Genomic DNA, 22,725 nt, shown 5'->3' with positions numbered 1-22,725 from the left:
ATTTAGCTTCACACCTGGGCCCTGTTCCTCGTACCTTGCTAACTCAGTTAGCTGGATAATTTCAGGATAACCTGATGTCATGTCAGGCTAGTTCCGTGCCTCGAAGCAGGTTGAGCTAAATCACTATAGCAACAGATCAATAAACTTAAATCTGCTCCAGGGCAGGTTTATTTCAAGAAGCCGGATCTTAAGACACACCCCCCAAAAGAAAAAAATAGGAAGCTCCCTTCCTGAGAGACCAAGTTGATAGGAGCAACAATAATCCGTGCCTCATTTCATAGGGAAAGACTGATCCGAGATCGCCATTTTCTGATGATTTTTTATATGACATTACTGTTTCAGTCCTCAAGGCATTATTTATTTGCAACAGCTGATAGGGCCAGACATCGCCAACACTACCCAGCGCAGCCGTGTACTAAGTTTCACTCAAACTTTGTGTAGGATTGCGTTTTTTTTGCAAGTGGCACATACAAGGAACATTTCTAATTCAACACCATGGAACAAATGATATTCCCTTACCACACTGAATAATGTTCTTGTGTTTAACTTGTTCCCAAGTTTGCCTGACAGGTTTGTTCTATATGAAGCGATAAGAGGAGAAAAAGTGCACAATATATAAATATAAAAACAGATAGCTGGGCCTATAGACTATAAAACATATTGTCTCAAATTAGTGTGCTTACTAGTACCTTTAGAAAATACACAAGGTTCATTAATGATAGAAAGTAATTAATCTAGGTCATTAAGCTACAAGGTGACAGCAAAAACACATTTAAATTAATAGGCTAGGTTATAGCCTTATACAGTAATGCATAACTATAGGCCTACATATTCCTTACTTACACATTTAACTTATCCACAATCCTTTGTCAAGCTGCATGTCTCGCCTTCACTGCAGCCGAGGTGTTGGATTTCACAGTTACGTTTTTGTAATTTTCAAACTCCTCCATGATTGTTTGCAGCTCTGTTTGTGTGAAAAATGTGGCTCTTTCCTTATTATTCGCCATGAATTATGAGAGACAATCGAGATTTCTGTGATCTACACTGCTCCCTTTTTATGTAGAACAGGCACATGCAAGTATCCTGATCACTCATGTCTGGTTCCAATTAACGTCACTGATTTAGCGCAATTGAGCCGTGGAGGAACGGACTTAGCCAGCCTTCAATCATCACATTAAATAAATCAGGCTAAAAGGACATTAGCTGTGATTATTTGAACCACATATGAGGAACGGGGCCCTGATTGCACAGAAGAACAGATTTTAGTATTGTATGAAACAGACTTTGGCACCATGGGAAATGAAGTGACTTGTTCTAGAGTTCATTATGTTTGTTTCTGCTGATTTTTCCTCTAATCTGCAGATCCAGTAAAGAAAATTGGAGGAGCAGTCACTCATGACGTTAGCTTCAATAACAGAAATGATGCATGAGAAAAATTAATTCAAAACATGTTTTAATTGTAAATTTTGCCTCATTTTCCACATGAAAGAGGCAGTGTTTATAGTACAGCCAGTCAGCTCCAAATACTCTGGCTTCACTTCCTTGCAGCTGTAGTGCTGCCCATTCTTCATGAGTCTATGGTTCAGAGATTTGGGCCAAATAATAAGTGCGGTTGAATTTGGTTTCACACAGTTCTTGAAGTGGGACTCATCCCTTGGGTAAAAGTCTAACCTATTTAACCACCCTAACCTATTTAATCCTTGGACCTTGTTGCTCTTAATTCTGGGTTACACAATAAAAAACTGTTAAAAGGAGCATTTACACAGAACATTCACAACTCAAGGGCTCCCAAAAATAAAAAAATTAAAAGACAAAAAAAAAATCTTTTGATCTAGCACAGCAGGAAATAAACGTGTTCTTTGTCTCCACAGAGCGTGTTTCCTAAAATGTCAGACTGTTTCTTTAACGCGTCCAAAAGGCTCTTAAAGGTCACTTAAACTTAAGAAAAACATTAAAGTTGCTCCTGAATGGCACAAGTTGTGTTTCCCTGCCTCCTGGAGTCAAAGAAGACAACATGTGAGACAAATCTCGGCTCCCTTTATCTCCTTTAACATTCACTCTGTTGGCCTGTTCCCGTCTTAATGAAACAATGGAGCAGCATTACCAGCGGCTCATCCTTGTGATCCTGTCTCCCCGAGGCCCCAGTCCCCTTCCAGTGCTGTTGTGAATGTAGGTCGACTGTGCTGTGATTTAGCAAGCTTGTTGTTTGTTTGGATGAGGAGTTTTAGCTCAGATGAATCATCGGCTCAGAGACGTGAACATGTTTACCGGTGTAGACGACGAGGATTGAAGGCAGCTTTTTAGACGCGTCTTGTTAATGATGATATAAGGTCACAAAATTCTGGGTAGCTTGCTTTACTTTCACTTGTTTTCATTCCTGTGTTTTCAATTTAACCATTAAGAAGTCCTGAAAGGAAAAAAAACAACAACACAATTTCAAGGAGGATACCATCAGTGTGGACTGACACTTGGTTGAGATTGAAAAGTTGGTGTTTAGATAGAAAACAAGCTGAAAGAAAGGTAAAATAAACTTAGAGAAATAATGAGAATCTGACTAAACAACTACTGACGCCACAGTGTAGACACATAATAGCAACAGATCTGTCAGAGTAAAGAGATGGCTGTGACCTTTTTTATTTTTTATGCCTCTGAGCTGGCGGAAGACAAAGCCAGAGGCATTCTGTTTTCAAGGAATCTTTCCGGCCATCCAGGACATTCTTGTTAACGAAATATGTCAAGATCCCTTGGAAGGATTTTCTTTAAACTTTTGACAAATGTCCACTCTGACTCCAGGATAACCTGATTAGATTTTGGAGGTCAGAGGTCAAAGGTCAAGGTTATTGGGCCTCTTTCTCATCCCCTGCTTGTAAGACTTCTTCGAATCACATGACCACAGAACCAACCTCAGTTCTTCTTCTGTGTTTTCGCTGTCCATCAGCTGTATATCTTGTGGCATGACTGCCAGGCTGTAGTTCTAGTGTTTGACTTTAAACACACATAAATATTTGAAAAAGGGGGAGACAACTGGAGCGCTTCTGGTATCCCTCAGACCACTTGTGCTCGTGGAAGGGAATACTTTATAAAAGGGTTGAAAAACTAAAAACCAAAAAACACTGGTAAAAATAATCCAGGTCCAGGAAGTCAAGATGGTTTGTGTTAGATTATATTTTCTTTGCCGCCCTGTAAATTAAAGGCCTTTTACATTTCTCAAACCAACTTGAGCAGGGCCACCCCTGGCCAAAGTGAGGCCCGAAGCAAAATCTGGTATGTGGCCCCACTATATTGCATTAATCCCCCACCACCACCACCACACACACACACACACACACACACCAGTTATGCCCAGGTAAAATTTATGAACACTTTGATCATATTTATCCTGCAAGGCTAAAGGCCAATGGTCTGCATATTGGACAGGGTAGGCCTGATCTTGAGTTGCTGGACCTCAATTATTTTTACCTATGTGTTTTGGTCTCAAGTTTTCCCCTTTTTACACAAAAATATATACATATTTTTTGCATGTTTTTGACTTTGTTTTTATTTGTTCAAGATTTAACCAGTGGGATCCAATTTGAAACTTGTACGTGAAACTTGAAAATTTTTACTACCAGCCACTTACAGTGCCTATAAAAAGTATTCACCCCCTTGAATATTTTACCCTTTTGTTGATCATGCCTTTGAGCAGACTGTTAAGGTCCCATCAATATTATTACCTTGTTATGAGGTTGACTCTAACTCTTAAATTTAATCTCCTAACTTAATTAACACTGTTGATTTTGCTGTTTTTTCAAAACTTTATTATAGAGGCGTGACTTTACCGGAACAACCTGGTTGGTGATCTATTCTCTTCTCTCTACCAACAAGCAACAATCATATTTTCACACGCACATCACAACTCCTCAGTACATACTCAGAACGTAAAGTAAAAGTTACATCAAATACTTTTTACTTTTACTTGAGTTGATTTTTTAGACCAGTACTTTTACTTAATTACATTTTAACCAGAGTAACAGTAACTACTTTTACCTAAGTACACTAGTCATGTACTTTTTCCACCTCTGATGGTCACATTCATTCTTGTAATCCCATGCCCTGATAAATAAATCACATTTTGAAACAGTTGCAATCAGTTTCTTTATGAGTTCAGACACATACTCTTTAAAAACACTGTCTGATACCAGAGAGATCAACCTGGCCATCATTTGAAAGTTAGGGCCTTATTTTTCCAATTAAATTTGAAATATGTGATTTACATGACAAATCCTGTCCCAGCCAAATACTTGAATTGTTGAACATGTTCACTGCTTACATTGTTAACTAAAGCTGGGGACACAACCCAAATGTCACAGTCTTTACAGATTTTGAAAAGTCAGGAGTTCACACTAACAGACTGGTTGTGACGACTGACACGATGAGGATCACATACTTAACAACTGTGCCTGATGAGGATCACAGACGACATGATTCGTCAAACCAACTAAAGCCAATGAACGAATCAAACTCTCACGCATACTATCACAAGGGTGACAGTTTAAAGGATAAACAAACATAGCTGGTGCTGGTAAGGCATCAGTTTGTTAGTTGCCAACTGCCAATAAAACTTTAAGTGGCTTTGGTGTCATTCTCCCTCTCTCGTTGTTTGCCGTCGATGTTTTGATAATCCTGCTACTTCATGACATCTTTGGTAGGTATTTCCTGTGTCCCACCCTCTCTTTAATTGGCTGTTGGCAACATATGTTTGCAGTTTGGTAAACAGTACCGGACTGGGTACAGATTTGTCTTCTTTTGTGATGCATTTCTGGGCTTTCACCACAATCTCTTTCAATTGTTTGTTTGGGGGTTTCTCCCTTCAGTCTCCTCTTCAGCAAGTAAAAAGCTCTTTAGGGTTTAAGTCTAGGGACTGACTTGTCCAGTCTAAAACCATCCACTTCTTGACCCTGATGAACTCCTTTGTTGTTTTGCCAGTGTGTTTTGGGTCATTATCTTGCTGCATGATGAAGGATCTCCCAATCAGTTTGGTTGCATCTTTCTTTAAATTGTCAGACAAAATGTTTCTGTAGACCTCCAAGTTCATTTTGCTGCTGTATCATGTGTTACATCATCAATGAAGATTAATGAGCCCGTCCCAGAAGAAGACATGCAAGACCAAGCCATGACATTACCTCCACTGTGTTTCACAGATGAGCTTGTATGTTTGAGATCATGAGCAGATCCTTTCTTTTTCCAAACTTTAGCCCTTCTATCACTTTGGTAAAGGTTCATCATTGTCTCATCAGTCTATAAAACTTTGTCCCAGAATATTTGAGGTTCATCTCTGTACTTTTTGGCAAATTCCAGCCTGCTATGGAGTGGTTTGCATCTTCTGGTGTAGCCTCTGTACTTTTGTTCATGAAGTCTTCTGTGAACAGTAGATGGTGATACCTTCACTCCTGTCCTCTTGAGGTTGTTCCTGATGTCACTAACAGTTGTTTTAGGGTTTTTCTTTACAGCTCTCACAATGTTTCTGTCATTATCGCTGTCGTTTCCCTTTGTCTACCCGTTCAACGTCTGTTACTAAGTAGACCGGTGGTTTCTTTCTTCTTCAGGACATTCCAAATGATTGTACTGGCTATGGCCAGTGCTTGTGAAATGGCTTTGATTAATTTTTCATCTTCTCTCAGCTTCACAGTTGCTTGTTTTTTCACCCATATACTGCTCTCTGGTTTTCATATTGGCTACACCTCTAACTATAAATGCAGTCTACACAGGCAAAACCCAAATCTGAAACTAAGCATATCAATGTCATTGGACACACTTGGGCAACAAAACACACCTGTCAGTCACGTGTTCCAATACTTTTGCTCACATGAAAAATGGGTGGGTTCAAACAGAAGGTCTGTATCAGATCCAGATGTAAATACCTGGAAATAAAAGCTGAAATGTTGATCTCTTGTCTCATTACTGTTCCAATATCTTTGGAGGGAGTGTATGTACAATGCAACAACAATACAAACCTTGGTTCAGACTTTGAGGTGTGAAAACAGCCTGAATATTTGCAGTCTTGTAGCTAAGCTAACAAGCTATTGGCTCCAGCAACAGATTTAGTTTACAAAGAGAAGGATGGCATCTCTTCTCTTTAGACGAAAAAGTGCATGCATCCATAAGGATATATCCACACATGTCAAGCTATTTATTTTATATTGATCTAACAAAGCACCAAGTCTTTTAATATTCCTGCCATCTGTATAACATTTCTTAGTTTTCCTGCAGGGACTTGCTGTGATATTTGTCTTTCTGAAATTTACAGAAGGATTACCTCTGATGTTTGTCAGAGAATAGAGTTCCTAAAACATCATTTGACATTTCTTTTACAGGATCTATTGCCTCCCTGTGTTTGAAATCTTCACTCTGTCAGCTCGTTGTTCACAGACCCGACATGCTAGTACAATTTATCACAATATTCACTTCAGGCATACTTTCAAATTGCAGAAGGCTGCACTTTTTCCTGTGTGAGAGCGACATTTCAGACAGCTTCCTGAGCAACATATTTGGATGTGATGCAAAATCCACGGCCTGTAAACAATGCATCTACACGAGGGGGAATCATTCATTTTACTCAAAATGAGCAGCCGGGCATTTTCTGAGCATCTTTCAAAAGCTGAGAAAGAAAAAGTGTTGTGTTGTACTCGGGCCCATATCTCAGCTGCAATATTGAGCACAAAGGAATGTCAATAGGCCTGTGATTTTTTTCTTTGTCAGCACCGTGCGGCCCAGAAGAAGCACAATCCTTGTTCCAAATGGATCAACAGACCACGATAGATCTGTCTCCTTGTCTACACTTCTATCCGCCCGTCCATTTATCCTTCCATTTATTCACTCGTGTGTTGCAGCGGGCGGCGTTTTCATCTGAGAAACGGCTCAAAGAACAAAAAAAAGGAGAGAAAGGAAAAAAAAAGAGGGCAGGGTGTTTGGAGCAGAGCAGAGCCTTATCCCTTCAACACAAAAGCTCGCTCTGATCCCTGCAACACAATAGAGCCAGCCCTCTGCACCCTTGGGCCAGGCAGCAAATAATACCCATAATGCAGCATGTCTGTGACTGTTGGAATCCCCCGTGGCAACACTTGTCCAGCTTGTAGAGGGCTGTGCCAGAGACGTGATGCCAGGCAGCGGCCCATAATGCCCACTTACAGATACCAAATCCTGGCGCAAGTCATGCATTATTCTTATTCTGTGCTTCAGCTCGCCTTACGGACAGTGAGGGATGATTTGAAACCTTCATTTGACACATGCCAGCTAGACTTGCCAAAAAGGACCATACATGCATATTTATTCTGTATATCAGTTCTGTTGTTATTATAGCTAAATATACCTGGTAGGTTAGGGCATAATGACTGAGAGCTGTCTATTCACTGCACAGACTTAAAGCATACCGACTGTATTCATCTTGTTTCTATTCATGACACTTAAATTAATAAATCTAAATGAATGACGCCTCTTTCTCACACACATACACACACACACTGGCAATGGCCAGGCGCACCTGAACACAACGTGATGCGACATGACTCTGTCATGTCACTGGCCGGTGCAGCTGGCAGTGTTTTTCTAAGAAAACAGCCAGTTTTAGGCTCAAAGTTCCACTGATACTTGCGAGCAAGGGTGTAACCAGGGATAGTCAGGGCAGCCATAAAAATCTGATTAACCACTTAAATTCTAAAATATGATTGGATGTGTGTTTTGTCAGTGCAAAGGGTGTAAATGTAATATTAATAAAAGTTGACTGAAAATTAACTAATGAAAATCGGACATTTATTTAAATTGCACTTGTAATCAGTCAGACTGCCTATTTAAGGGGTGAAAAGTAGTCACTGTGCTGTTTGGTGTCATGGTGTGTACCACACTAAACATGAACCACAGAAAGCTAAGGAGACAGTTGTCCCAGGAGATTAGAAAAACAATTATAGACATGCATGTTAAAGGTAAAGGCTATAAGACCATAGGGCTGAACGATTTTGGAAAATAATCTAATTGCGATTTTCTCCCCCAATATTACAATTTGATACACGATTATTCCTTAACTTTCTTTATTCCTAAACAAGGGCTCAACAATTCTTTAAAAATATCGCATCCTGATGATTTTGGTCCATATTACCAAATGGAGATGAATTGTTGCATTGAAGGGGTTTTGTCATTCTCATATTTAAAAAGAAAAAGTTAAAAAGAAATTTAAAAGGTAGGATTTCTTGTTGACTATTCTAAAAAAATGGCACCTGAATGATTTCATATGTCATGCATAAAAGGTGCATAAAACTGGAATTTTGACACAAATTTCAGGTCAAAGAAATATTGCACCTTTTGCGATTTGAAAATTGCAGCAGGCTATATTGTGATTTAATCTAATTTTCAATTAATTGCCCAGCCCTATCTCCAAGCTGCTTGATGTTCCAGTGACTACAGTTGGCCATATTATTCAGGAGTCTAAGGTCCACAGGACTGTAGCCAACCTCCCTGGATGTGGCCACAAGAGAAAATTGATGACAAATTGAAGAGATGGATAATACGTATGTAACCAAAGAGCCCAGAACAACTTCCACAGAGATTAGAGGTGAACTCCAAGATCAAGGTAAATCAGTGTCAGAACACACCATCCATCGCTGTTTGAGCCAAAGTGGACTTAATGGAAGACAACTGAGGAAGACTTCACTGTTGAAGGCAAATAATATAAAAACCAGACGGAATTTGCCAAAATGCATATTGATAAGCCACAAAGCTTCTGGGAGAATGTCCTATGGACAGATGAGACAAACTGGAGCTTTTTGGCAAGTCACATCAGCTCTATGTTCACAGACACAAAAATGAAGCATACCAAGAAAAGAACACTGCAGCTACTGCGAAGCATGGAGGAGGCTATGTTGTGGGGCTGCTTTGCTCCATCTGGCACAGGGTGTCTTGAATCTGTGCAGGGTTCAATGAAATCTCAAGACTATTCAAGGTATTCTGGAGCCAAATGTGCTGCCCAGTGTCAGAAAGCTTTTTCTCAGTCTCAGGTCATGGATCCTTCAACAGGATAATGACACTAAACACACAGAGCTAAAAACAGCCATGAACGGCTAAGAACAAATTGTTGGACTATTCTGAAGTGGCCTTCTATGAGGCCTGATCTAAATCCTGCTGAACATCTGTGGGAGGAGTTGAAGCATGCAGTCTGGAGATGGCGCCCTTTAAAACCTGAGACAGCTGGAGCAGTTTGCTCACAAGGGTTGAACCAAAATACCTGTGGACAGGTGAAGAAGTCTCACTGAGAGTCACAGAAATCGCTTGATTGCAGTGATTGCCTCAAAAGATTGCACAATAAAATAGGTACCATCAATTTTGTGCAGGCCAGTCTCCTGAGCTTGTTTTTTAAAGTTGTTCTGTTAACCACAATTCAAAAGTGATGTCTGATTTTATTTAGTAAATTTTCTTTACTTCTTACTTTTGTCAGTTTTAAGTTATTTCAGTGACTTTTGTGGGTTTTCTTTCTTTTGTGGAGGGGTACCAACTATTTTTTTCACCTGTGTATTATCTTTGGTAGATGTGACGCCACACTGAGTTTAATTGTTTACTTCATAGTTTTTTCTGTTTCTTTCAGGTACAGCAACAGTTTAACTCTATTTTGACTCCTGAGTAAATTTTTTGGTGTATATTTTTCTTTTCCATAGTGTTGTAATATCCTTTATCAACCTGAAGATGTATCAATCATAATGAACAGGAAAATAAGTCTATACGAATAACTGCTAGCTTAGCATTGAAGTAATTTTCTTAAATCTGGCTCTTTATGCTGTTTGTGCATTTGTGGAGCCAGCAGTAGAATACATGGTTGGTCAAGGTTCTTAATCATTTTGTGTCTTGTTTCCTCTGCCTTAGCTTGCTGCATTGTTTCATTGTTTGGAGATGATTTATTCAGAGCAGCCATGATTGCCACATCAACAATAATGTGTCAGTGCATCTCATGCTGCTTAGATGAAGCAATAACAGTCACAACAGTAATACTTCCCCTGGTTGGGCTCCCTAAATAAAAGAACAAGGCACAAACACACCAGGAGACTTCAAGTTCACTCCTCGGTTTCCCCAGAGCTCCCATCATCTCCTGAAAAACAGCTCTGATGAGGGAAAACTGGGAATTTACCCGCAGAAATAAAAGCGCAATTACATGTGAGATTCCTGTGAATAAATCATAAATCATTGTTTGTGGGAATCAGCGTGAACATGTGAGAGAGAGATAAACCGGGCAGTCCCTCAGAAACAACACAACTGTGCTAGATTTGTAACCTCAAAGTTTAGAGGTTTGAGTTTATGAAGACTCCAACGCAGCGACCGCTTTCAACTGGGTCGAGCTGTGTGTGTGGATACACAGCACCACGCTGTGGTGAAAACAAGGAAATGCATTGACATAGTTGTGTTTTCTCTTTTATTCCAGATATTCAAGGCTTCTGCAGCATGTTGCACCACAATTATATGTTTGACAAAATTGCACTGGATTACACTTTGGCCAAAATTGTATCTCACACATACAAACAACAACCATTAATATATTCACTCTCCATTTAAGCACACATTTAAGCTTACAGCGTGCAAATACTGTTCATGAAAATACACCTGGAGTGGTTAAGTGCAGTGGCACAAATGCAATAAATAATGCACCTTTGGGTTTTACAATGTGAAAACCCTAAGCAGACATGCATCCATGCATTTAGTTTGAATCACTTTTTCTGCAATACCTGGTAAATTCTGATTGTTTTCTCAAAATATTGGCTTGTTCGTGTCTTATCTTGACGCAACAATGCATTTTTTCCTGACAACACTTTAATGTCTCAGGATTACAAGAAAACATCCTTAAAGACATAAATTAATCAAGATTTCAAGAAACTACAATGACTTGATATCCCGAGAGGATGGAAAATTAAGTGCAAAGATGAATGTCCTCTTAGGGCCTCCGTACCATAATGCCCCACTGGTCCAGAAATAAAGCAGCATGTGATATAATATGTAGGCTGACATAGCGTCTGTACAGTATACAATAACAAGGACCCAGGGGAGTGCAGCATTGACCCCCTGCTGTCCCGGGTTATATTTACTGTCTGCTCCCACTGGCATGAGGGACCACCAGTCTGTCCTCTTAAGGGCATGTGATGTGGGTCTGTGTCTGAGCACTCACCCTGAACTTCAGGCTGATATTTATTACAGTATACCGGTGTGTAGTCTTGGCTTTTGACTCTGTAAATCCTCCAGAGACTCTTGTAATAAACTTTATCACCTTTCAAAAAAACACCCAATGCCCAATTTAGAAAAAGAACAAAAAATAACAGATCACAGTCTGAGTTTGTTGCATGGAAACAAACAAATATTTGTCTTTTAAAAGGGAATGATCTCTGCGATTGTCGGCTGCTGTAAGACAGTCTTTGTCTTTACGCAACTCAGGCACAGACAGCCTGCATCACAAGCTAAGGCACTCAATTTGGTGGAGAAACTGACAATAACGTCTCATAAATACAAGTCTAAGGCTCTTAAATTTCTCTTCAACATGAATTTAAAGGGGCCAAGGTCAAATCAAAAAAGCTTTTAAGCTTAACATAGCTGTTGGATGAGCTAAAGCATCAGATATGAGTGTCTTCCACACTTGCAGCAGGCTTTAGGCAGCATGTAGCCCAAACAGAAAGCAGGCAGGTTCTCAAGCCGCCCCTCATGTGTGGGTCTACATCGATACCCCTTACAGTGGCTCCTTAAAGGATCCCCATCCAGCCATTCCCGATTTTTGGTCCTCTCAGCTCCTCACAGAGCGTGTGCTCATACTCGTCTCTCCTTCAGCGTCTCATTCTGTCAGTCACACATCGATTTTCTTCAGCTGCTCGTAAGTGAGGAAGAACTGGAGACAGAGTTAAGAAGCACAAAAAAGAGGAGTGGAAAATTTCAGTGTTGAGGCTCACTGAGGAGTTCTGTGCTCGAGCTCAAAGCCTCCCTTGTTACTGTTCCCTTGTTACCTCAGTCTGCTGTAACAAGTCAATAATCTCATTACATTTCTTCAGGCCTGGTTGGAGTGCGGTGACGAGCTGCCAGCACTTCAATTCCCCTGAAACTCTTCGGTAATTCAAAGTCCTCTCTCCTCTTACCCCCCATAGAGGCCCCCATACCCCATGTGTCAGAGGGGGCAGTGGGGAAATGAGGCAGTAGTTTGAGTTACATAAGAGAGTTAACTAGCATTATGAGATAATCTCTGCTCCACTCGAGCATGGTCAGGAATCCCAACGTCACTGAGTGCATAACAGAATTTGCTCATTTTCCCGCCGATTTCTGTAGCGCTGACTGTATTGCATCACAGAGGGTTTTTTTTTCTGAAAGTAAACAGGCTAATTGTGCACTAATGAGCTGGTTAAAGGATACGATGATGTTCCACGGTCCCAGGCGGAGCCAGTTGGGGAAGAAGCCCTTGTAGAGAGCCATGAAACCCTCGGAGCGCCACGTCTGTGAGAAAACAAACAAGTTAAAGACCATTTTAATGCTCTCAGTGGGCATTTTTAGACCGGTATTGGGAAACTTTTTTTTTTTGCTTAGACTTGGCCATCTGCATCACATTTAATTGTACAATTCAGATCCCAACAGTTGCTTTAGATTTCAAAACAATTGAGAATGAGCTCGACTTTGAGGCCCTCAAAAAAGGAGTGAGGATGTCACAATACCAGAGGTTTCTGCTTCTATAAAATTCTAGTAAAAATTAAAAAATTATCAATACCTGTTTCAATAATGTAGTAGCAAAAATAGGAGCCCTAGGCACCCCAATATTGGGTAATTTCTTGTTTTTAACAACCAAAAATGTAAAACAGTAAAGGATGCCTTAATGCTCATTTCAGAATGTACAAAAATTGTTGTGCTGTTAACCATGCACTAACAAAATGGTTACATCTATCATTATGTTTTGTAATGTTTGAGGTCTCTCATGTTTTTAAAGTTGGTTAAAATTTCAAAAATGTTTTGGTGTGCCAGGCTTAACAAGAGTAAAACTGCATGTTGAAATGTCATGCCTCAAAGGTAGAACTGCACAATGAGCTCATAAATCTCACTAACCAGGAGAAGCTGCTCTCACCAAAAATAGCACCGTACATTAAATCTTATAGTACATGATTATTTTTACATTAATCCGGGAAAGTAGTTCAATGAACTCCTGCATAATGTCTAAACTACACAAATACATGGCAACATTTCCGTACCAAACAATGCCGATCTATTTGTGGAGTTTAGACTGTGTCTTCAATTGTTCTGATGCAAAAGCATTTACCACAATTTTTAATCACAACCCTGTCATACCAACCTATGAATTTGAATCTTTAACCACCATGGTGCTATTTATCTTGAGGCAGCTTTGGGTTAAAATAAATTTTGATGGCAGAATATCTCTAGTTTTTCTAAAGCTTTGATTTTTCTCAAAACTCTTGGTCATTTCAATAATAGAGAGCATATTGCAACCAAATATGTTATATTGGAAGGTTTTATTTAGATATAAATTATTTTGACAATCTTCAAAACAGACTTTCCGCATCAGACCTTCATCAAAAAGTCAAACAAACCTTCCTGATGATGGCCTGACGCTGCAGTTTAAATGCTAAAGAGCATTTCCTGTTTATCTATTGACTGCATAAACCTTGTGTCAAAGAGCACCTCAAACATTCTCTGTTGAGTCCATGAAGAACTCCTTTCTACATTTTTTAAATGTTGACAACCTTATCATGGAGTGCTGCAGGCGTGATTCCGACAATCCAGAAATTAGGTTATTTGTTTCCACGAATTACGCCTCCATCTTGAAGTTGAAAGGAGTTTTGGTCAAATGCCCAAAACAGGGTTTGTTATAGTACAAGCTCAGACAGATCTTCTGTGAGCAACCTGGCAGCTCCCCTTGTACAATGTGTTTCTCATGTACTTAAGACAGAGTCATTTTTGCAGCTTGATTCAACCTCTGGACTTTTGTTGCATGTTATCCCCCTCCCCTCCCTCTTCCCTGCAATTCCAGACCCTTCTCTTTACATAAAATGGCAAAAAAAGGAACTCTTAAGTGTTAACAATATATTTAAATGGGACATTTTTAGGCCATTTTTACACAAAACATGTCTGTAAATATTCTGGTGTTGAATTTTGACACCTTCAAAAGTATCTGGCAAAGATGGTTGCTACTAAGTGTCTGGGCTTCACTATAATGAGTGTAAGAATGTTAATAATCATTGAGCAGAACTCAGACATGTTTGAAGCTTAGTGGTGGTGAAGCTGACATTATAAAACATTGTTGTAGTTTTATTGCAGCCAAACATTTGCTCCAAGAACCAGAATTTGTTATGCTGGCCTGGAATGTCTGCAAAAAATAGGAATATAACTCGGGTTAATTTTGCTCTCTATGTACATGTGTCTAATATCAAATATCAAAGTATTATATTCAAGGCTATGTGAGCCAGTAGTGCAGTAGCCAGGAGAGTCGAAGATGTTAGAATACATTTGGTGACAATGTTTATGTTTCAAAGTCTTTAAAGAAGCACAGTTGTTTGGGCTATTCAAGGTCAATTCAAGTTATCGGCCCGTGTTCAAGTCTGACTTGTGGCTTCTTTCTCACATATCATTCCCCTCACCCTCTTCCCAATTCCCCACTCTGTCCATTTTCCCACCTAATAAAGGCTTAAAGCCTACAAAAAACGTTTTTAAAAAATGTACATGTATCATACACTTCTGTTTGCAAAAAAAGCTTATTTTTTCCTGATTATTTCAAATCCAACAGAAAAAACCCTAGAGCTTTTGTTGAGGGGTTGCAAACTTTGGCGTTGTCCTGTTAAGATATTAAATTTCTGCGGTACTATTTTCCCATAGTTAAACCAAAAGCTCGTATTTGTTAGTCCAACCCTGCCTAAAAGCTTTTTTATTAGTTAGTCTGACTTTAAAGCTTCCTCCAGAGCCAAAGTGGACATGGTGCAACTGATGCTCACAGGCTGATGAGCCTTGCCTTTGACAAGACAACTTTCACTACTGTGAAAAAATCTCAGGCCACTTTTAGATTTATTATTTTAGCAATGTTACTGTAAGTCATCAGTCATTCTCATGTCAATGAGACAATGATCCCGAACACATTCTTTATGCAGTGAAATCATATCTGGAGAGGAAAACAGCTGATAAAACACTGACAGATCTGAATACTGTAGAGGAAGTCTGGGATCACCTTGACTGAGAAAGAGGTAAAAAAAAAACAAAAAAAAAAACAATCTGAATCAAAAGAGGTGCTGGTATAAAATACCAGAAGATTACTCCAGAAACCTCATGACATTCTTCTTAAAAGAGACCATGATGTGCTTAGAAATTACAGAGAGAGGCCACGAAAGTCTTAACACATTTTGTTCTGGGAAAAATGTTTTGTTTCCAAGTTTTGTAATCAGATTTCCTGTACTCCCTTTAATATTCTGACAAAAACAAAACTGCTGGCAGCCAGAGATCTTGGCACCGGACCATAGCTCTGTTTTTCAAAACATGCAGAGTGCTCCTTCAAGTTTGTCTAAAAACCCAACCCAAACAGAAACAAATGCAATTTATTGATTTGCGTCATTAGTGAGCTTTTACAGACCTGAAGTAAACAGTCCAGTGTTCCCTGATACAGGGCTCCTCCTCTCTGGTTCATCATGCGGGTCCGGACCACGTCCACTGGGTTAGAAGCCAAGGCCCCCGCAAGACCGCACACAAAACTGGACCTGAGAGAAAAGAAGAGAGATATACATGACAATCACCTACTTCTGAGATCAATCATTTTTAGTCTTAACAGTTATTGCTGTTGCAAAGAAATCTCACAAATAACTTTAGAGTAAGAATAGAGTTAAGGCAAAACTTTATCTAAACTTTCATCAGCTTCATTAACTAGAGACGGAGAGCTTAAATAAAAATATGTTGAAGCCTGCAACTACATAACAAAGATTTTCTATAGCTCTGCTGCGATGATCAGTGCTCAACACTGCCACACAGTTCATTAGTTCCATCTTAAGATGTTTAAAAGTCTTTCTTTGTCCAGCGATTTCATCCTGGTGATGTAACTTTCACATGCGGGACATGTGGATGATTTCCATGTGACTCTGCAGACTCACAGAAAGTGTGTGTACACGGTGTCCCCCATGTAACCAGATAGGATCAGATGTTTCTTGGTGATATCATACACTGGCAGCTCGACTCCAACAACGATGGCCGCCCGCTGAGCCGTTAGGGAGACCCCCTGATGCAGAGAGAGAAAAGTGTGAATGCTTACTACCAGAAACTGATGTAAAAAGAGATCATTTATGGTTTAAACTTTGTATTTTTAAGGTTTTTCTGTACCTTCCACAGGCCTCTGGTTCCCTCCTCCTGGTAGATGTTAATGAAATTGCCCATCATGCTGCCCTGGATTACATTTCCCTGAGCCTGCATGCGGATCTGCAAAGACAGATGAAGGTACATTTTACTCAAAGCTCCTGTGTGGAGTTTAGGCTGGCTATGAAACAGACAATAAAATGCTGATTCCTCTGTATGGGCTACAAAAACAAAGAACCCATACGTCAGCACAGAGAGTGGCTAATTCTGTAAGGTTACTTTTTATGTCTGTATCCACTGCCACTGCCTTTGTTTACATTTTACAACTCCCAAGATTCACAGTTAGTTAAAAGTAAGCATCAAGATATGCTTGCTTTTAACTAGCCGTACCTGCTGCCACATGTCCTACATACAGCAGAGGTGGAGTAGAGGTAGAGTGGATTTGTGAGCCAACACAGCAGCAGTAACATCGACAAAAAGAGTAAACCTGAGGTCAGACTGCATATTTTCAGTGGTAGACCAGTCCAACATTCTTCAGATTTCAGTAAACCTAGAGTCATAGAGACTGTATGACACACTACATGAGAAAGTCTAGCGTGTTTGAGTTTTTTCCTGCCCTTTATGATTTGCCTGACAACAAAGATGTTGATCAATAAGAGTACAGAGCTCTCTACAAATGCAGCAGTCACAAATGTAAACAAACCAAATGGCAAAGCGAAAGAAGAGTCATGAAGCTGCTGTGGCGAGATAGAACTATCATACAGAGCAAGCTTTTTTTCCCCTGCCTTGTTGATGTGCTGCCGAGAGAGACCACAACAGACTGAAAAAAGAGAACTGTTGGAGAGAGACAGTAGATGCTCTTCAGCGACCCTGTGAGTAACTGCCATTAGCATTAGCATCAAGCTAACATGTTCCTGATAATGTTTGCATAGACAAACAAAACCAGTATAGTACATTAAATACAGTACTTTTCTTCACAGCTTTCTTCCATGAACTACACTATTCCTCTTCCTTTCACCATCATCGGATTGGCCACAATGACTGATCGCGTACCGCTACTGGTATTAGGTTTACTCGAACTACCAAAAATCATGATAAAATATGAATGGTTCATACCAAGGTCTTTTTGCTAGTAACACTGGTGGTTGAGGCTATTGTGTTTGGCTTTAAACAATGAAAAAATTACAAATGTATGTGTTTTTTTAACAGCAATATGTCACTTTTTCCATATGGGTCTTGGGAGGGGGGCAGCTCTTCTTAGATATGAAGGGGGGAGGGGGTTAAAAGAGACAAATAGGCTGGTCAAACTATATGATGACAGTTCATTTCCTTTTAGAGGTTGACATGGAATCCTCTTAAAATTAAGCAACATCTAGCAGCACTGTAAACTGATGACTTTCATGGCTGCATTTGTATTAGTTTGTTTTTCATTACAGACAAGAACAGAGCTGGAACAGTGCTGACAATGTGTTGCATTCATCAGTTACCTTAGCTGATCTGGTGTCACTTTGACAATTATGTTAATTATCTAAAAATTACTATATTATTAAACTCCTCACTTGTTACCATGTCTGTTGTTTACATCTCACACTTTTAGGTGGTTTACATGGTCAGAGTTCTCTGGGGATGGGTAGGAGTCTTCAAGTACTTGAGTACTCAATGTGGACATCATTTCATGACTACAGGGTACATACAGAAAATCTGACATTAAATTTAACACTTTTAAAGAGCTTCAAAAGACCCTCTCAATATATTTTAAGACTCCATTGCATCTTTAATTTTTGACCACTTACACTGGTGACGTGCATGTTTTGTGCAGACATTAATATAAAAAAGGGACAGTATAGTCAAGAAAATGCAGATAGCATTTGTTATTGTAGTAGTTATTGTAGATAAAGCTTCCTTTGAGATGCAATGTAAAAAAACAAGCTACAAAATTATAAACTTTATGGTTTTTGCATTCAAGACTTTTAAATACTTTTTCAAAGCCCTAATTTTTGCTGGATTGAACTTTTAATCTTTTTAAAGACCCTACAGACACTCTGGAAAAATATTTTGCTGCTCATGCACTGCACACACACTGTTTTAAACTATAATAGTTCAACTGATTTAGTGTTACATATGAACTTTCTAACTAAATATACCTAAAATATCTGGAAGTGAGAAAATAATCAATGGTACACAGAGGTATAACTTCTCCAACAACTGCTCTAACTTTATTAGCACTGTAGGCTGGATTACAGCAACAACAAGGGCTTTATGGTAACTCTCAAGGGACATATGACACAAAAAGCAAATAAAAATTAGCCCCGTTAGCACTGGTCAGCACACGTCATTTGTGATGATATCTGAGTGGCAAGGAATCTGGTGATGGGAGATATGCCATGAAGACATAACGTTTTTTGGAAAGTGAAGACTTCTCTGAGCCAATGTCGTTGTCAAGCCACAGCAAAAGCCTCCATCACAGCCAACAACAGCTACAAGACTGAACAGATGTATGAGGAGAAAGCAGCATGATGATAAAGTGGTAGGGATGACAGACTCATGGACAGATCTAGCCATAGAGTCATGTGTTAATGGTAGTTATTTTATCTCAGAGTGGCATGGACCGTCTCGTTCATTCTATGCTGCTCCATGTCGATGTTTTTTTTTTTAAATATCTACAGTCAAAAATCCTCAGTTATCATTATAGTCTCTTGTTATTCCATTCAGAACTAACGGATTTGAAGTACTGAAGGACAGCACACCATAAAATGGCAGGTCTATGTGCGATGCATATTTTAGGGTAATTATGATTAGCACAAACTGAAACTAGTGTAAAATCCCACCCCTAACCTGAAATACAGCATTTGGTTTCTTGACAGCCGGTCATGAATGTGAAGGTTAAACATGAAGTGCATCTTCAGCCTTTGATTGATAAAAGGAAGATGCAAAGCACTACTTTCACATTTACAGGTTAAGCTCACTAAGAAACAATCGTACTTTTTTATCCAGAGTTCACCAAAATCAGTGCAAAAGTTCCTCACAGAAGCATTACATTTGAGAAAATCAAAACATGTCCAACCAGAGAAGAATGCCGCTGGTTCGCCAAGCAGAGCACAGAGTTTATTAATCGAGCTCTCGCTGGAATGTGAACGCAACGAGATTTTTGGCAGAGCAGGATGTCTTAAGGGATTTTGTTTTGGGAGTTATTCAGCCTCTCCTTGCATTGTTTCATTTAATATGGCTTATTTTTTACAGGTCAGCTTCAGTTTGTTGTGTAGCTGCTGGTAAAAGACACTCTGTTCCAAACCTGCAGCCACAGTTATTCGTCTGTTAACCCCTAAACACAACCTGTGCCAAGAGGTCAGCCCGCTTAACAATGCATGGAAAGGAGACACTGGTCAAAATATTATGAGACAGATAAGCTTGAGCACCCACACACATCATTTATATGCACCCATATCATTTGCAGGACAGTATGTTAAGCGGCTAAGTCTATAAATACTCCACAAGTGGGCTCATGATAGCACCAAGATGCCCTTCACTCAGCTTCACATGCAACCAAACAGCCGCACCCTCAGCCTGAAGCAAGATTTATGTTTTCAAGTACAGTCTTCCTCAAGGCTGCAGGAGTAGCAAGAGCTGCATGTAAGAAACTAAGCAAAATGAGTGCAGACAGCTGTGTTTTTCACTTTCAGACTCACGCGTGCCAAGAAACTGTCAAACCGGCTATACTGCTTTAGAGCATAACTGACAGTGAGTTAATTTAAACAATAACAAAGAGGTCCAAGACAGGCATTATGTGTGCAAACAGCTACCTTTAGCACATCAGTAGGGTTGGCAATGGAGGAGGAGACGACACCAGAGAGAATACCACACATCACATTAGTCAGTAGTGTTTCATCTGAAAAAGAAGAAGAGTAGGAGGCAAACTGTGAACATCAGCATTTGATAAAATGCACCAGGCTTTCAGTTTCTCTTCTGTGTTTTTACATACGAACAACAGGCTCTTAGTATGAAAATATGAGGAGACACATTTAAATAGGTCACAAGCACATCTGCCCGCCCCCCTTCATGAGGAATTCACATGTGTCACTGTCGAATTGTGAGAGAGAGAGATAGAGAAACTAGGACTCACCCTCTGGTCTGTCGACAAACAGACGCTTCAAGCTCTGGTATGTGCCAATTTTTATGGTCCCATAGGAGGCCTGGCGCAGCATGGCAGGAGCTATTCTGTAAAAGTCAAATATGTTTTCATCAACATCTAAGATCTCTGGGGGCTTTCCAGACAAGCAAATGTGGCTTTGTGCTAAAGCCCTTGGAGAAAACTCAGACAAAATGTCCTAAATGTCTGAGCACATGAGGAGGAAAAATGCAACTCTAACAAATGCAGATAACTGACAGACATATTAGGATAGACAGGGTTTTAAAAATGGGTTTAGAGATTTTTAAGTGGGGCACTGACTGCCAAAAAAACAGGAAGTGTACAAAAATGAGGAAGTGTATACATTCAGAGGAAATACAGAATACTTGAAAATTACAGAAACAGAAATGCTTATGCAGGGGTTGTAAGATGAAGATATGGAGTCTGTTAGACACATAAAGGCACATGAATCCACCATACTGACCCTGAATAAAGAGCCCGGGGCCCCTCCTCTCTGCCTATCCTTACTATAGCATGAAGCATGCCTCTGTAGCGGATCTCTCGGTATTTACTGTCCCCCACTTGGCCTTGAACTTGAAGACGTGTCTTTGCCAGGTCGATTGGGAAGGTCCCTGCAACACAAAACAATGCAGCTCATCCTTAAAAGACAGTAAAGCTCGACAGAGAGTTAAATTACAACCAGACATCCACGCAGCTCGGCCTCCCTGCCTCTGCTCTCATCACTCACCGCATTCTGCAGTAACAGACGCCAGCCCGCCGAAAACAAAGGGCTTCCAATTAACGTTAGACATCTTTTTCTACCAGTCCTGTGTTAATTCACGGTTAAACCTCCCAGTAAGGTGTGAGGAGCTGTGTTGAAGCCTGAAACCAATGCTTCCAAGCTGCAGCCGTGTTTCAACCCCTGCCGGTGTGAGAGGAGTCTAGTCCGGTGTGGCTCCTCCTGCCGCCCGTCTTACGAGAATGCCCGCCCTACCCTCCCTCCACTGGCTAGTGTCTTCAGTCAGCCCGCCCACTTCTTGTCGCTAAGCGACCGTTCAAGGCTGAAGAGAGGATCCTGTGGATGATGAAATCGGCGCCATTTTTGATCACTCCGCCAAGAGTCTACTATGCACACATGTAAAGTATCAAGTAAAGCACAGTCAACTCTCAGAGGTCAGACTCTCTCAAATTTAGAACTTTAATAGGTTTTGAAAAAAACAAACAGTTTGTTGAAGCTAAAAGTTATGAAATATAAATGAACACAACAGACCAGACAAACTTTCTTATACTGGCTGACTTAATACGAATTTGTTAAACATTTTTGAGTTAAATACTTTGAAAATAATAATAAAAAATCTATCAGTATCCACATTAAATATATAACTAATAGAGATACTCAATCTATCAGGCATAACTTTGATGTATTTAGGTATTTGTGCTCAGGTTTATTTAAGGAACTTTGTTGGACGATAACATAATAGAACTTCTGGAAAATTTCTTTGCACATCTTGAAGGTAGAATTTCTGCAGTAAAATATCTATACTAATTTAAAAAGTGACCATCCCTAAGTGACGATTTTCTAATTAAGGTCTTTCTGTTTCCCTAAAATATTCAAAAAGAGTCTGGCTGCAGCCTATTCATCTCTGAAGGCCACTCTCACAACCATTCATTGAAGATGCTGTATATCTCAGAATATAAAATACATGCTTAAACTTTGGAAATAAAATTGTATTAAACTTCCATTTAGGGCAGGGATACCAAATGTTGGAAGAAAGAAAAACCTGACCTGCAAAAACTGATTACAAAGGATTAATAAAGCCGAGTAAACAGTCTAGTCAGAGCAGAGTAGCCAACGGAGCTGAAGCTAAGCTCACAAAGCAGCTACATTAGCCATGTATCTACATTATCATTGTAGCTAACTTAGCTTTAGCTAGGATTCCTAAAACTCACATTTTCAAAGCTAACTTAGCTACATCGGCTTATGTAGTAATGTTAACTATGTAGCAAGCAAGGCTGGCCTAGCTTCAGCTAGGTTTACTAAAGCTCACATTTTTAAAGCTAACTTAGCTATTGACCTATGTAGTAATGTTAACTACTTAGCCAGCGTAGCAATGTTAGCTTCAGCTAAATTTGCTAAAGCTATTGTTTTTTTTAAAGCTAACTAAGCTACATTGGCTTATTTAGTCATCTTAATCACGTAACCAGGGTAGCTATTATAGCTTTAGCTCAGCTAAAGCTCACATTTTTATAGAACTGTACTTCCACTTAAGTACATTTTAACC

The 22,725-nt window shown here is 39.7% G+C and overlaps 1 protein-coding gene across 1 annotated transcript; it reads right to left on the bottom strand.

The window, feature by feature from the left end:
- Positions 1-10,415: 10,415 nt before the first annotated feature.
- Positions 10,416-21,406, bottom strand: LOC121520639 (kidney mitochondrial carrier protein 1). Its single transcript, XM_041804194.1, has 9 exons — positions 21,192-21,406; positions 20,928-21,075; positions 20,438-20,532; positions 20,118-20,203; positions 16,345-16,440; positions 16,119-16,243; positions 15,608-15,731; positions 12,400-12,480; positions 10,416-11,884 (listed from the first exon to the last, which is right to left on the bottom strand). Exons 1-9 carry the CDS (start codon positions 21,253-21,255, stop codon positions 11,843-11,845), a joined length of 861 nt encoding a protein of 286 aa, XP_041660128.1. The 5' UTR covers positions 21,256-21,406; the 3' UTR covers positions 10,416-11,842.
- Between the last annotated feature and the right edge of the window lie 1,319 nt (positions 21,407-22,725).

Source organism: Cheilinus undulatus, linkage group 13 (assembly GCF_018320785.1).
Source record: "Cheilinus undulatus linkage group 13, ASM1832078v1, whole genome shotgun sequence".
Taxonomy (NCBI): Eukaryota; Metazoa; Chordata; class Actinopteri; order Labriformes; family Labridae; genus Cheilinus; species Cheilinus undulatus.
The sequence above is the reverse complement of the archived record's forward strand: the minus strand, read 5'-3'. Positions and strand labels throughout refer to the sequence as shown.